At 45.3% G+C, this 15,669-nt stretch overlaps 1 protein-coding gene across 1 annotated transcript in view; it reads left to right on the forward strand.

Moving 5' to 3' along the window:
- The window catches only part of LOC144147131 (monocarboxylate transporter 3-like), a 36,118-nt gene that overhangs the window by 2,804 nt on the left and 17,645 nt on the right, over positions 1-15,669 (forward strand). Inside the window, exon 2 of the mRNA XM_077679204.1 lies at positions 3,669-3,812. Within this exon, the coding sequence (XP_077535330.1) occupies positions 3,669-3,812 (144 nt within the window). The remainder of the gene's footprint in view (positions 1-3,668; positions 3,813-15,669) is intronic.

Consider the following 15,669-nt stretch of genomic DNA (forward strand, 5'->3'; position numbering starts at 1 on the left):
GCGCCGACGCAACGCAGGCGATGAGGTGCGCCGTAGTGGAGGACTCCGGATTAATTTTGACCACCTGGGGATCTTTAACGTGCGCCGAAATCTCGTACACACGGGCGTTTTTGCCTTTCGCCTCCATCAGAAAAGCGGCCGCCGCGGCCGGGAATCGAACCCGCGAGCTCGTGCTCAGCAGCGCAGCGCCTTAGCCACTGAGCCACCGCGGCGGGTATTTGAGATGCCTATACACGCTTAGTTATTGCTCAGCTTGACAGTAGGCTCGCTAGCCTTGGGAAATAAACGGCCGACGCGTCAAAAGCTTCGGCGCGCACGGCGTAGCCGCTGCGCGTTTGGAGCCTGGCTGCACAACCTGGTACGATTGAACGCCAGTAGTTGTAATTAATGTCTGTGACTTTAGACTTAATCTTAGGAGTGACCGGGCGGGCCATGTCAGGGATAAACAAAGTATGACATGTTGCGGTATACGAGCGCCGCGATGCGGTTTCTTGCGCAACGTAAGACTGTCATGACCTCGTTTATTCATTTTGGAATGCAAAGAAGTTTGAACAAGTTTTCTATCATATTTTACAGGCCTATTAAGCTCGGTTCAAGGTCGACAGAAAGAAAATTTTATGAACAAAAAGTTAAAAAAAAACTTTTTATGCTGTTATCACAGAAGGACTTCCAGTTGGTGTGCTAATTTTCATCAAAATTCACACAAACAAACAAAAAGTTGAATTTGAAAGCCAAATTTTTTCTTATTTATTCTATATTCGATTCAATATACGAAGCTTCATATTCGTATTCGATTCGCATTCGAAAAATTGGATATTCGCACACCCCTAGTTAAAACATTTAGTGATTGTACAATTTCATTTGGGAGCGGGTACCAGTCGTTAATGGTATCATAAAAAACGAATACGTGAATACACTGACATGGAACCGGAACGGTCTAAGTATTACTGAATTGCGTTTTCGTGCTGACACGTGATTCGGTGGTTTTAGATGAGTATTTTCGTCAATTTCAATTAAGCCACTCCTGGTGGGACTTAAGTTTGCACATTTGTCTTCACGAGCGCTATGTTTGCTACCATAAATTGTCTTGGATGACAGAGCTTCTTATTGTAACATTGAGGTTACCTCTAAGAAATCACCCTGCATGCTTTTGTACTCGGACTATAGTTAAAACACCCGAACACGCGTTCAACAGCGCATCCGCGTAATATAAAACAGCCCTAATGTTGATTAAATCAAGTGTCTCTTTCAATTATTTAGTGGAATATTTAAAATTGTTTTGAAAGAAGTACAAAAGCCGAGAAGATTTTTTATCGGTTCCATGAATATGGTCTGTCCAGTAAAACCTACAAGTTCAGTGTCACACGAATATATATCACTTCTTGTACATTTTCTTGTATATTATGGTTTAAAAATACCACTATTGCAGTGCTTTTTTATTATTAAATGCTACATGGTAGCACGTAGTTAACACCAATGTGAAAATAAGTAAATCTGATTGTAACACACGTTAATCATCCACACTCTTGACAGGATAGTACAACACAGCCATCAGCGTACAATCTAACATTCGACCGGACACTGGGAAAATCATCGACAAAAAAGCAAAAATGCACCAGCGCGACCATCGGCCACGCCAGACAACTTCAATGGGTGATGATGGCGGATTAATTATGTCTAAACATTGCTCACGTGCAATGATACACTCGTTTAACCAACTAAGAAGGCGGCGAGGGATGCCCTGAAGCGATAACTTGTGCAGCAGTAAGTTGTGTGGTAATACGTCAAACGGTTTTTGAAATCTAGAATAACTGCATCTACTGGCTGGCCCTGGTCTAAAGAGGCGGTAACATTATGAATTTACTGGGTTGGTTGTGTCCTGCAGGAAACCATGCTGCGTTGGCTAAAAGAAAAGATGAGCTTCAACATGTTTTATGAAGGGCGAGCAGAAAATATGCTCAAGGGCCTTACAGCAAACTGATGTAATGATACTGGTCGATAATTGCATATCCGATTCCGATCTCCAGCTTTGTACATGAATGTGAAATTTTCCATTTCCCAATCATGGGGAGCGTGTCAGTTTAAAAAGATACATTGAAAATTAATACCAAAAAAGGAGCCACTGAGGCTGCGCAGCATTTTTAAAATGTCATTAGAGATACCATGCGGGCTATGCCCGGTGTTAGAATTAGATTATAGATTAAGGACGACGTCATAGCTTGCTCAGTAATAGCCGTGTCATTCATATCTGGCAAACGGTGAAGTGAATGAGACCGGAAACTAGAATGTTCAGCTGAAAACATGTATAAATATATGCTATAAAGCACTCGGCTTTGGTGAAGGTGTGATCCACTAATTTGCCGTTATCTGTGATTACGGGAATGTCAAAATAATATTTCCTGTTTCTTTAATTATAACGCCACAATTGTTTTGCTTCTTTCTTTATTCTGCCAGCTAAAGATGACAAATGTTGGCGTTTTGAAAGCTTCTGGACAGTTCTAGCTATGTGCTATGTTCCTTTATTTGAGTATATAGGTTGGTATTTTGTGTTCGTCGAAAGGCTTTGTACATTCTGGCCTTTCTTTTTATTGACATGCGTTTGTCTGTTGTCATCCAGGATTTATCGACACGTTGTTTCTGCCTCCTCATCGGTACAAACGTTGTTGTTACTGAAAACATTTTGTCCTTAAATGGGGTTTAAAAGCTTTCTATGTCTAGATATTGGCTGTAGTCAACAAAGGTCGGCAAGAAAGAACTTAATGCAGCGCTAGAAGATCGTAATTTCTCTTGTATATCTTTCGTGAACACGGTCTAGTATTATTTTTATCGGACTACACTTCGATATTACAGTTTGAACTGTAGGATAGTTAATTCTTGGTAATGCTATAACCGACTGAATGAAATCACTTTACTTACTGAATACCCCATCTAGCATACTGCTCCCTGAAGTAATCCTCGTAGAAATATTTACTAACTGCAAATGCCTATATGCACGAAAAGTTTAAAAAATGAAGCGTAAATTGCCGAGCGAATATTTCCACCTGGACGTTTGTTGTTCCAACTAACGCAAGGCATGCTAAAACCGCCGCCGGCAAGAGCAGTATCAGAAAAAAGAGAAAAGCCATAAAATAAGCTACCTGCAAAAAGCATTTACAATAAGGCGTTCGCCTTGAATGTCTTCTTTATTCATCAGTCCGCTGCCGCCGTATCTGGGACTAAGAATGGCAGAGCGTTGCCCAACTCGACACCGCTTTATATGAAATGGCCTTTTTTTTTAACTAATTCGACATAGGTCGGCATTTCATGTTCGCCTGCACCATTGTCACGACCACGATTAAGAAAAATAGGACTTTAAGGGCAGAAGCTGGAAAGATACGTGCGCTAAAAGGTGAAGCTGGCAACCAAAAAAGGAGGACCGTTCGCACGGGTCCTATGCTTTCTCTTCTCGTTCTGTTTTCATTCTCGGGTTCATGACACATACGGCGAAACAGGGTGAGCCTTTACGCAGCTTCAGAATCGCACTCGCACCAATTTAATTTTTTTTGCTCATTTGCTGTTTACTGTGAAAGCATTGTTCGGCTGTGAATAGCGGTTGAACAAGAATTGTTGGCTTGGAAGTTGGTACCTGCAAAGTCCATTGATTTATATCCAAACTCTCTTCTATGCAGGTCCTGTCATGGGCTTCCTGTGCCGGCACTATTCTTGCAGAAGTGTGTTGCTGATATGCTCTTTAATCACTGGCATTACCGTCAGTTTGTGTTTTTTCGCCAAGAGCATCGTTTTCATTGACGTCTTCATCGGCGTATTTCATGGTGAGTGGTGTGATATAGAACAACTAAGTCGAGGTTCGTGCTTTCATTGTGACCTTAGCTACAGCCACTAAAACTGCCCGAACGGTTTCCCCGAGAACAATTTGTGACTCACTGAATTTAATTTGAACATTGCTACTGAAAGAATAAAGACAAAGGCACAATCGCTCCGTATTAATTTTTTTCATAAAATGGTCATCGCACCTAGGCCTCCGCAGTTATAACTTTCCTCACAATTTTTATACACAGGCTTGTTCCTGTTAGCTTTACGCTAACAATATTTTTATATTTTCAACTGCAAACTGAGGGAGAGAGAGAGAGAGAGAGAGAGAGAGAGAGAGAGAGAGAGAGAGAGAGAGAGAGAGAGTAAATACTTTTATTTATCGAGCAGAGGCTGATGTGTGGGCCTCGCCCCGTGGAAGGCATCCCTAGTCCGGGATTCCTTGACTTCGGCTGGCCGTCTGTGTCGGGTCACCAGTTTCAGCTGGATATCCGGGTCTGGGCTGCCCAGGGAATCCCTCCACTGCTCGTAGGTGGGGTTGGGAAGTCGGGGCAAGTCTGGCAAGTGGGGGCAAGCCACGGCATGAAGCGGGTCATGCCGTGGCTCGCGATTTAATATAATAAATCGCGAGCCACAGCATGACCCGCTTCATTTCCGGGGATGGCGGCGTGTCCAAAAGCCCAGACGATGCGAATATCAGTGGTTGTCGAGCAGGTTTTCAGTATGAGTAGGGCTTATAATGAAATGCGGCCAATCCGGCAGTGTCGGCAGGCTGTCTGCGAATCGGTGAGGATAGTAACTGGTCCAGGGCGGGAAGTGGCGGCCAGGGCAATGGTTATTTCTTCAGCGACATCGATTGAGGGTGTGTTAGTAGTGGCGGCATTGTTGCATTGGCCAGTATGTGTAACTACACAGGCTACGTTGCCGGTGCGCCCAGGGTAGTGGGTAGCATCGACGTATAGGGCGCTGGGGTCGTTCCCGCATCGCGCAGTAAGGGCTCGAGCAAACTTAATTTTCTTTGCTATAACGTATGTTTCTATATGTAAAGCTTCTGAAGGAATAAATGCGGTAATTGAATATTCTGCCATCAGAACCACTGTGTAATACCGGAAGCTCCAAGCGCTCTTACAAACTCCAAGACTTCGCACAAACGATCCAAAAATGAGATTCGGCTTGCACCGATTTTTCTTCCATCACAGTTTTGCTCACGACATTGCTTCTTCGCTTTTCCAGTTTGGAAGACATGTCTCGAAAATGAAATTGTCACTTAGTGTTAATAACTGGTGAAACAAAACAGGTGCGATTTCCAACTGGCTACCAGCGTGCCGATTCGGGTTACATGTGTGCCGTGCCAAGCGGACGAGAATTGGTTTGACCTGGTCTAGTTGGTGCCCAACTACTATTATGACAGCCAAATCTGAGACAAGAACGCACAGTGGAAGGAGTAGCATGGTGCTGCATGTCATATTGTCGCTGAATTGGCTTTAGAAACAATACATTTCAAAATGACGAGCAACAAGAAACAGTCCTTCAGACGATGCTGTTATCGTGAGAGATGCACGGAAGGTTTTTTTTTTTCTCGCGTATCGCACCTTATCCGCAATTCGGGCACTGAACACTGCAGGGACAGTTCTCACAGAACTTCTCTTTTTTCAAGTAGTAAAAACCACGTGTTAAAGCGAAAAATATACATACTTGGGTGTCCTACTAACCACTTAGCAAACGCATTGCTTCTGTTACGGCACGGCAATGCATTTTAATATAATGCTAAAAAGCGTTACTTTGTTAATTAAGACTAGTTCCAAATTTCAAACAAAATTTCATTGGGCTGTCGCTTCTGATCTGCCCAGCAGAAATTGGAAGCCTGGTATTGACGGTTAAACCTTATGAAACAGAAGTGCGTTTCACTTTGTAGCGGTCGTGTGATGGCTTTTGTTCTTGCTTTACACAATGAAAATTAATAGAATTGCGTTACCATGCAGCTCTAGCGAATCTCAATGGAGTGATGTTCCGTGCTGGGAATTTTCCATTTTTCGGGGAATTCTCGGCTATAATTTTGGTTAAAGGAGCCATGAGGAGAAAACACAAGTTTGGTTCATTCAAAAGATTGTCTCGTTAGAATCATACTGACACCACTTTTAACGTAAACTTCGCTCAAATAAGCTACATAATTAGGAAAAACGGGAATGGTCATGCGACCCACCAGCTCATTTCCCGCAACAGAACCTATGATGTCACATGAGCTAAGCTCTGCGATTGGCGGAGGCTGGCAGAAGCAGACACAAATTAGGTAGAGCTTACAAACTCGACGAACGAGCGATTTGCGCTTAAATTTAGGGCACATTCTTTACAAAGCAATAAGAATGATGGGACAAACAGTGGAAGTTACGAAAGCACATGTAAACATAGAAGTACTGATGCGTTCTGCTGTTCGTAGTGCGCACAACATGCTTGGTTTAGCTGCACAGCACTACGGGGCTTGTGGTTGTCTCAGACGACACTGGCCAATTGACGCAAGCAACGGTGTCTTACGTGACCCCATTTGTCGAGCGAGCACTGTTTCTGGGAACGAATATTTTCTCCCAGAACAAAAACAAGCCAGGTTTAAATGCGGGCAAAAACAAACCAAACGCTTGCCACGGTATGGTGGCGCCATCTAGGTTACGGAACGTAAAGAAACGCGGGAACAAACCAACACCGCTGTACAGGGTAGAGACAAACTTTGAACGGTCCCGTGCCGCCGCAATTGGGCCAACGGGCTCAACGCGTTATTCTTTTAGTTTCCCACGAGACCTAGCAACGCGAAACAGACAATATGATTCAAACTTCTTCAGTAAACCACGTTGCGGCGATAATTTTAGCGCGGTTTTGACACAATGAATTGCTTCGGCGGCGAGCGAGCTACCGAAAATGGCGGCGCCAGCGTATACGTGTCTCTACCCTGTACGGCGGATGCGTGAATGAAGGTACTCTAGGCTGCAGAGCTAGAGTGTACTAGAAGTTTTAGAGTGGCCCGAGCGGCGGCCTCTCCCATTGCTCCGCCGGGTCGACTTTCGCGCAGAAAATAAACCGGTATAGCGGCGGCGCTGCTGTCCTCAACCACTGAACAGCCGCCGCTTCCCGGCCCCAGCTCCTAGCCTGCGCGCGGCAAGATTTGCGCTGCTGGCTGCGGTGTTTGGCGCCTGCGCAGCTGATTTATTGATCGATTACGAAGTTTAACGCGCCGACGCTACACAGGCGATGAGGGGCGCCGTTGTGGAGGGTTTAGGATTAATTTTGACCACCTGGGAATCTGTAGCCTGCGCCGAAATCTTGAATACACGGCCGTTTCTAGCTTTTCTTTTCCATCAGAAAGCGGCCGACGTTGCAGGAAATCAAATCCACGCCTTTGGGCCGCTAATTTAGAGAGTAAACGCAGTACGTTGTAATTCCGCTTGTGAAAATTTTAAACTAGTACGACCCAACATCAAATTATCGACGCCTTCCACCTAACCATACTTTCACATTTCCTGATGCGTATTCTGAAAACGCTCTTGATATACAGCTCCCGTTAACTCAAAGTCGTAAAATTGCCTGAAAATTTTAAGAAATGTGGAATGCCAAAAGTTTGTGGCCAGGTCACTGAAATAACAGCTGGTGCTACTTATAGCTCCACTGCAAATAGGTGCTTTCCTAATAAAGGGAAAATATAATTTGCAAGGAAAACAATTTCTAATATTGCAAAAGAAAGAACTTATATGATCCTCGCCTTTTCTGCGTTCGCATCTGCATCCCAAAAAAGCGTTCTCAATCTGCTCAATGCATCACATCGGTTGTTGGTCGCCAACGCTACTTTCTATCTTGTTGTGAAGCAGACGTTGCATGTTTGGTGTTTCTTATGTTGTAGGCACTTCTGAAGGCTCCTCGTCGTCCGCATGATCAGCTGCGTTGTCCACATGTAGCTATCTCAAAACGATGTAAGCGACAGACAGCATTCCGGTAACGGGGAGGTCGGTTATGCACAGCGCGTACTTCGCGTAAATTTGCCATTCACGACCGCGTTTGGCGCGTAGTAGTGGGAGCTGAGCGTTCGAACAGGGACATTATCAACTGCCTGTGCTAACTTTGCTTTGTGTCCTCTCTGTCAAGATTTCAAGATATCCGTGGTCCTAGGGAAAAAAACGTTTCGAGAGAAATGGGGGCAATTGCGTACCGCCTATGGGAGGTAATTATGCACGGAGAAAAAAGTTTCGATTTGACAGATATTTTGAGATTACAAAATCGAGTTAATCTTTCACGTTCGGTATCGGGAAAGTTTTCCCCTTCACCGGTATTGGTTGCGGCCAGCACAGTGAGACCTTGACTGCATACTTGGTTGGGTTCTACGTCGTGACACGGATGCATTTCTATATAAAAAGTCTAAACAAGTCCTGTGATTACATGCGAAGTTCTGAAAATGCGTTCGCCCCAAAATGTAAGCAAAGTATTTTTGTCCCAGGTAAATCTCTATGCTAGCGTTCTTGTACTTTTCTTTGTTGAATAGATTTTGTGTATGATTATTTGCGTTACATTTCATTTTCGTTGCCATCGAAAATGCGTGTGTATTTAGTACCAGTTCCGTTTATTTGAACTTTGAACTTTCTTTTATATTAGACTGTGTATAGTTTCCCGCGTTATATTTTATTTTTGTCGCGATGAATATATTTGTTAATGATCTTATCTATGTCTTGCTTCGGTTTTATGTGCGTGTAGTTGTTCTGATCAGTATACTTGTGAATAAACTTTGTTTCTTTGATTCGACTTTTCTTAACTGAATTACGCTGTTGAACTCAAGGATGCGGCTTCGATTCCCGGATGCGGCAGCCGCTTTTCTGATGGAAGTGAAAAGCTAGCGGAACCCCCTTTTGCTCGAGATTTCGGCGCAAGTTAAAGATCTTCAGGTGGTCGGAAAAATTAACCTGGAGCCCTCCACTACAGCGCGGCTCATCTTCAGTGCAGCGTCGGCGCGTTAAACCCCATAATCAATCAATCAATCAATCAATCAATCAATCAATCAATCAATCAATCAATCAATCAATCAATCAATCAATCAATCAATCAACCACATTAAAGGTGGTAAGAAAAATATAATGTTGGGAGAATAGTTGCAATAAAACAAGGTTTTGGGGACAACTGGGCTAACAGCCAAGATAATCCTTAAGTTAAAACAATTTTTCGCTTGCGTGTGTCATTTTCTGCTGGGTCAGGCGACAGCATGCATTAACACCACGCTGATTCTTAATTATTACAAGTGGACCACGTAAATTACACCACAATAAAAAATCTTCTGAAAAGCGATCATTCCAGGCCTCATATTTTTTTCATTTTTTTGTGTGAACGATATATGTCCATCCAGCAGCATAACAAGGACAGGATCATAAAGCAATCATGAACTCGTTCATATTAGGCCGTTTCACGCAAAAAAAAGTTTCATTGGGGAATTTGTAATAGCGACAATGTCTCTGCAATTACTTAATTTACAATCCGCTACCAATACTGCACCAAAGGATCGATAAAACCGTAATTTTTTTGTTGTCGATCGGAAAGGGAAAAATTAACGCAAAATGTGCCGCAGCCTTTATTTCTCATTTCGCTACCCACACTCCACTGCATCTACAGTATATTTAAACAGTCGGACGTCCCTCGGAACAAGCTTCAAGCGCTCCGCGCGTACAGCAGCAGCGTTTCCTGGCCGCCGACAATACGGCCGGGCGCGCGGCCGTGCGCGCGGCCAGCCGCCGCTTTCAGTTGTCGTTGACTACAGCGCCGCCGCTATTTTCTGCGCGAAAGGAGCACCGCTCCGGGCCGCCGGTCGGGCCACTCTAAAACTTCTAGTACACTCTAGCAGAGCTAGAGTGTACTAGAAGTTTTAGAGTGGCCCGAGCGGCGGCCTCTCCCATTGCTCCGCCGGGTCGACTTTCGCGCAGAAAATAAAACCGGTATAGCGGCGGCGCTGCTGTCGCCGACAACTGAACAGCCGACGCTCCCCGGCACCTGCGCGCGGCAAGATTTGCTTTGCTCGCTGCGGTGTTTTGCGCTTGCTCTGCTGATTTAGTTTGAATTATGAGGTTTAACGCGCCCGCGCTACACAGGCGATGAGGCAAGCGGTAGTGGAGGGCTCCGGGTTAATTTTGACCATTTGGAGATCTTTAGCATGCGCCGAAATCTCGAAGACACGAGCGCTTTTCGCTTTTATCCTCCATCGCAAGAGCGGCTGCCGCGGCCGGGAATCAAACCCGCACCTTTGGTCAGCTAAATCTACTTTGGTGATTTAGAAAGTAGACGCAGACCGTTATGACTCCGCTTGATCAAACTTTCTAACCCCCTCCTCCCTTCCCCCCCAAATACTTTCTCATGTTTTGATGCGTATTCTGAGAACGTTGTTGATCTACAGTAATCTCTCGTTAACTCAAAGTCGTAAAATTAGCTGAAAATTTCGAGATAAGCGCGGAGTTTCGAGTTAATTAAGTCAAATGCAGTAAATTTGTGGCTAGGTCCCTGAAATAGTAGCTAGTGCTTCTAACAATAGCACTATTGCACAGGGGAGATTTTGTTATAAAGGCAAAATATTTCGCAGGAAAAAGAAACTTTTATTATTGCAGAAGAAAGAACTGTTTTGTGCTCGGCTGTGTCGCGTTCGCATCTGCATACCAGAAAAGCCTACTCGAGCTTCTCAATGCATCGTATGAATTAGTGGTCGCCACCGCTACATTCTACCTTGCTACGAAGTAGAAGCAGCATCTATGTTGTGTCGGCCGTTGTTGTATGTTGTATCCGCCGTCGTAGTCACTTCTGGGGGCTCCTCCTCCTCTGCATGATCAGCTGCGTCGTCCACAGCTTTCTCAATGATGTACGCGTCAGACAGCATTCCGGTAACGGGGACGCGTAGTCCGCGTAATTAAACTTGCATTTCACGGCCGCGTTCGGTGCGTAGTGGGAGCAAGCATTCGAACGGGAACCTTATCAGCTGCCTGTAGCGGACTTTGCCTTGTGTCCTCTCTGCCAGTATTTCAATATATCCGTGGTCCTCCAAAAAAAAAAAAAAAACCTTTCGAGATAAAGCGGGCAAATGCGTATTGTAAAATCTGGCATACCCGGTCATGGTCATGTCTCACGCTTCACGAGCGCACGCATTGTTTCTTCGTCTTCTGTTCCCTTCGACGTTCCATTAAACATAGACCTCGATGGTCGCTCCTCTCCCCCTCGACGCTTGAGTCTTGTCCTTGGGGGTCGACGGATCCCACAAATTGGTGCCGAAACGACCCGGGACTCGTGTCTGCCAGGCCGACACCGACAAGCAGGACCGATAGCCCTTCTTCGATGGCTTCTGCTTGACTGACCGGCGGACCTACCTCCAAGGACCAAGGATGACTTCAATCGAGCGAAAGCTGCTTCGACGAACTGCCCTTCGGGACAAGCTTTCCGCCGTCTTGACCGAGATAGAAGACGGCCTCCGAAGTGGTACCCTGACTACAGCGATGGACGCAGCGATTTCTTTGGAGAGGATCGAGGCCATGCATCGACCGATCCAGAAGCTGGACGACGACATTTTCCTGGAAGCTACAGAGGAAATGGTCACGCAAGAGACCTCCAACGCGACTTCGTACAACGACAAGGTGGCGAATATTAGGGCTGTGCTTCAGTACAGATCTCGAGATCAACAGGCTGGTGAGTCCCTCGTTTCGCCTTCTTTAACGAGACCGCCGCATAGCGAAACCGCAACCACAAGAACGAAGCTACCGACATTAGAACTGCTGAAGTTCGATGGAGACCGTCGAAACTGGTTGAGATTTTGGAGTATATTCGAGTCCGCTGTACATAACAACTCAGAACTGCGGGCGACGGAGAAATTTTGTTACTTGAACAGCCTACTGACCAGCTCGGCGGCTGCATCAGTTTCTGGTCTGCCCATGACCGAACAATGCTACAATGACGCGATCGAGATACTTCAGAAGCGGTTCGGTGACCAGACTCTTATTGTCCGAGACCACCTGCGAGCTCTGATTGACATACCACCTGTTTCCTCATCAATTGACGCAATAGAACTACGAAAGCTTTACGACGAGGTGCAGATACACTGTAGAAGCTTGACTGCACTTGGTACTAGCCCAGAGTCGTATTGTGCCATGCTACGTGAGATACTTCTTCGGGCACTCCCTCGAGACATGGTCCTGAGGTACCACCGGCATTCAAAGACGTCGTCTACTGCTTTATCGTCAACCGGAGTGGAGCGTCAACAACAACCGATCGACCACAAGAAAAAGTTTGATGAACTGATGGACTTCATTGGAAACGAAGTTGAGTACCTGGAAGCAGTTTTTCAGGACTCGTCGGAGCTAACGAAGTTTAAGAAGGACAACAAGACAGGGGAACAGCTGCGAACAGGAATTTCAAAACATCAACATGCTGCAGCGTTCCTAAATACCGCCGCTCCCGAGATACGAAAGTGCTTGTTTTGTTCCGCCTCACATGACGCAGCGTCTTGCGCAGCTGAAAATGTAACCATGGAACAGAAGAAGAGCCTTCTTACCAAATACGGACGTTGTTTCCGTTGTCTCACCCATGGACACATCGCTCGACAGTGTAGGAGGAAGATCGTTTGCCCCCGTTGCGAACGACGGCACGTTCCCTCAATGTGCAACGAAGACCCAGAAGAGCCAGAGGAAAACGTGTATTTTGGCGGTGCGAGTTACGAACGTGCTGTTCCCTCCAAACAGGCAACTGACCTAGGTGACAATTCCAAAGGAGCAGAGCGAAGAACAGGTCACTTGGTCGAGAAGCACGATCAGAACTTTTCCCTAGGAAGCGACAACTCAGACGAGAACCTATCGAGGAAAACAGAAAGCGAGCCGCTGATGACTTACGCGTCGTGGGAAGGACCCTCGCGGACATCTATGCACAGCTCACCCCCCGACCCCGAGATTTTGCCCATGCAGCCACAGCAAATAACCGAGGCAACGAGCTTGAAGGGACCACGTATTTTCAAGACGCCATCTTCGAAGAAGCGCTCCCACGTCATTTTCTGCTGCGCCAATCTAAGAGTCATTCGTTTCATTTTGGACTCCGACATGAGTTTTGAAAACATTCTGCGGAAACTACACTGCAGTGCATGCTGCCATCGGGTATGCCAGATTTTACACAACGACTGCGCAGGAACTTGTACCATGGCTGCCAGCTCAACGCCTACACTCTTTACATGCAGACTGTCTCCACATTGCCGGCCGCCGGGAAGATGTAAAATCTCTTTGTACAGGTCACAGCCGCATCGCCATCGACCGCCATAGGCCGGGTGCGGCCAGCCATTATTTGTAGCGAACTGAGGTCAATCTCCCTTGGCTGGCATGGTCATGTCTCACGCTTCACGAGCGCACGCATTGTTTCTTCGTCTTCTGTTCCCTTCGACGTTCCATTAAACATAGACCTCGATGGTCGCTCCTCTCCCCCTCGACGCTTGAGTCTTGTCCTTGGGGGTCGACGGATCCCACACGTATGGCCTATGGGAGGTAAACACACTGTAAGAAAAAGTTTCGAGAATATATTCTGAGATAGCATGAGTTCCAGTTAACGAGGGATTAATTTGACGGACAGGCACCAGGAATGTTTTCCCTTGCCCTTCTTGACTCTTCGCGTGAAGCAAAAGCGGCGGGGCGCACATTCTATAGGCTGAAAAAAGTTTGCTGTTTTTTTTTACGTTCCTATTTGGAACGAAAATATTAAGAGCCTTCTTATGAGATACCCCTAACGTTGGTGCTTGTACTGTCATTAGTGGGCTTTCTTATTTTATTAACGTACTATGTCGCAGGCACTTGGTCAGTAAGTGTGTACTGAAAACGAAGTGCCAAAATAAGTCTGCAGGACCAACTACTGCTTCCTGCATGCCAGGGGAAGATGCCGCTGTATTTACTACCTCAGGCTTGTAATTTTGGGGGACTTCTCAATCCTTCCGTGCATTTTTAAAGTTTATCAGCGATCTCTAGGACGTTTTTACCGGTTGCTTCAGCGACAAGGAGCTCCACCATGACAGCGTTATGGATGTGCTGCAGCCCTTATTCACAACAAACACCTTAACGGCGTTGGTTGCGACCAGCACAGCGAGACCTTGACAGCAAATTTGGTTGGTTTTGTATACATTGTGACACGGATTCATTTCTATATAAAAGGTTTAAACAAGTTTCGTGATTACATGCGAAGGCGGGAGCAACACCTTAAACTTAGCCGTCGCTAATGATTGCAGGCGAGTTATGAAAATGCGTTGGCCAAAAATGTCAATTTAAATCTCCCTGTAAGCGTCATTCCCAAACCGTTACCTGTGTAGACTTTGCGGATGATTTCCCGCGCAACATTTTATATGCTGGGCTATTGAAAATGAAAACACAATGTGTATTTTGTTCTAGTTCCGTTTATTTGAACCACTAAGTTAGCTTTCTTGACTTTGTGTATGATTTCCCGTGTTATATTTCATTTTTGTCGCGGTCAGTATATTTTCTGATCTATGCTTTGCTTTGGTTTTATGTGCGTCTAATTATACTCTCAGCATACTTGTGAATTAAATTTGTGTTAATTTGATTGAAATCCTTTCTTGACCGAATCAGGTGAAAGGTGGTGCGATTAATAGAATGTGACATAGTTCTGTGAAAGACGGTGATTGGAACAACTGAGATAACCGCTGGGCTTTCCCTTTTTTATTTAAAAAGACATCTCCCTTGCGCGTGTAATTTTCTGTTCGGACAGGCGACGGCATTAACACCACGGTGACCCCTAATTATCACAAGCGGGCCACTGCTTAAATAACAACTCACGCAATAAAAAAACAAACACAACCTATGATATTAACCCACATAACTGCAGTCGGAGCGTAAAGTGCGTGACAATAAATAAGAAATTCTTCTGAAAAGCCATCATCCCAGTCCTCATATTTTTTCATGTCATTTGTGTCGACCAATTATGTCCATCGAGCAGCACAATAAGGACACACTCATCAAGCAATCATGAACATGGTTCATAGCAGGCAATTTCGCGCAAAATAAATTTTGATGGGAAGTTGGAATAGCCAAAATGTCGATGCAAATACTTTATTTACAATCCGCTAAGAATGTTGCGCTCAATTAAGAAAAATCCGTAATTTTTTCGTTGTTGTCGAGCGGGAAAGGCAAAACTAACGCAAAATGAGCTGCAGCGTTTATTATTCCCTTCGTTACCCACAGTCCACTATACCTACAGTATATTGAAGCAATTGGATGTCCCGCAGAACAAATTTCGAGCGCTCCGCGAGTAAAGAAGCAGCGTTTCCTGGCCCGACTGGGCGCGCGGCCGTACGCGCGGCCAGCCGCCGCTTTCAGTTGTTGTTGACTACAGCGCCGCCGCTATTTTCTGCGCGAAACGAGCACCTCTCCGGGCGGCCGGTCGGGCCACTCTAAAACTTCTAGTACACTCTAGCAGAGCGGTCGGTTCCTGTGATGTCATTTGGGACCACAAAAACGCACGATTGAGCGGGAAAATCAAAATTTTAATCTAAATTGTTTAATTTCTCAGTGAATAAAGCACCGTTTGTATCCGGACAAGCGCTGGGGGCACTATAAAACACGAAATCTTTCGAATAAAACCAACTTGCATTTTCTCTTCATGGCTCCTTTAAATGTGAATCTTTTTTTTTTAAATTCAGGCTATTTTAGGAGTGGTGTAGTAAAATGGCAAAATAATGTCAGTAAACCGGACCTGGCACCATTTATTACTTTTTCTCTTTAAAAGTTTCCTTAACACTTTGTTGTATTTGTGTTCAAATATATCCAATTGTTTTCTCGCACGGCAAAACCACCCGCGACCGCTTTTAATCCAGTTACT

This window comes from Haemaphysalis longicornis, unplaced genomic scaffold (assembly GCF_048455015.1).
Source record: "Haemaphysalis longicornis isolate Haplotype H1 unplaced genomic scaffold, Haemaphysalis longicornis Haplotype H1 scaffold_7, whole genome shotgun sequence".
Lineage (NCBI taxonomy): Eukaryota > Metazoa > Arthropoda > Arachnida > Ixodida > Ixodidae > Haemaphysalis > Haemaphysalis longicornis.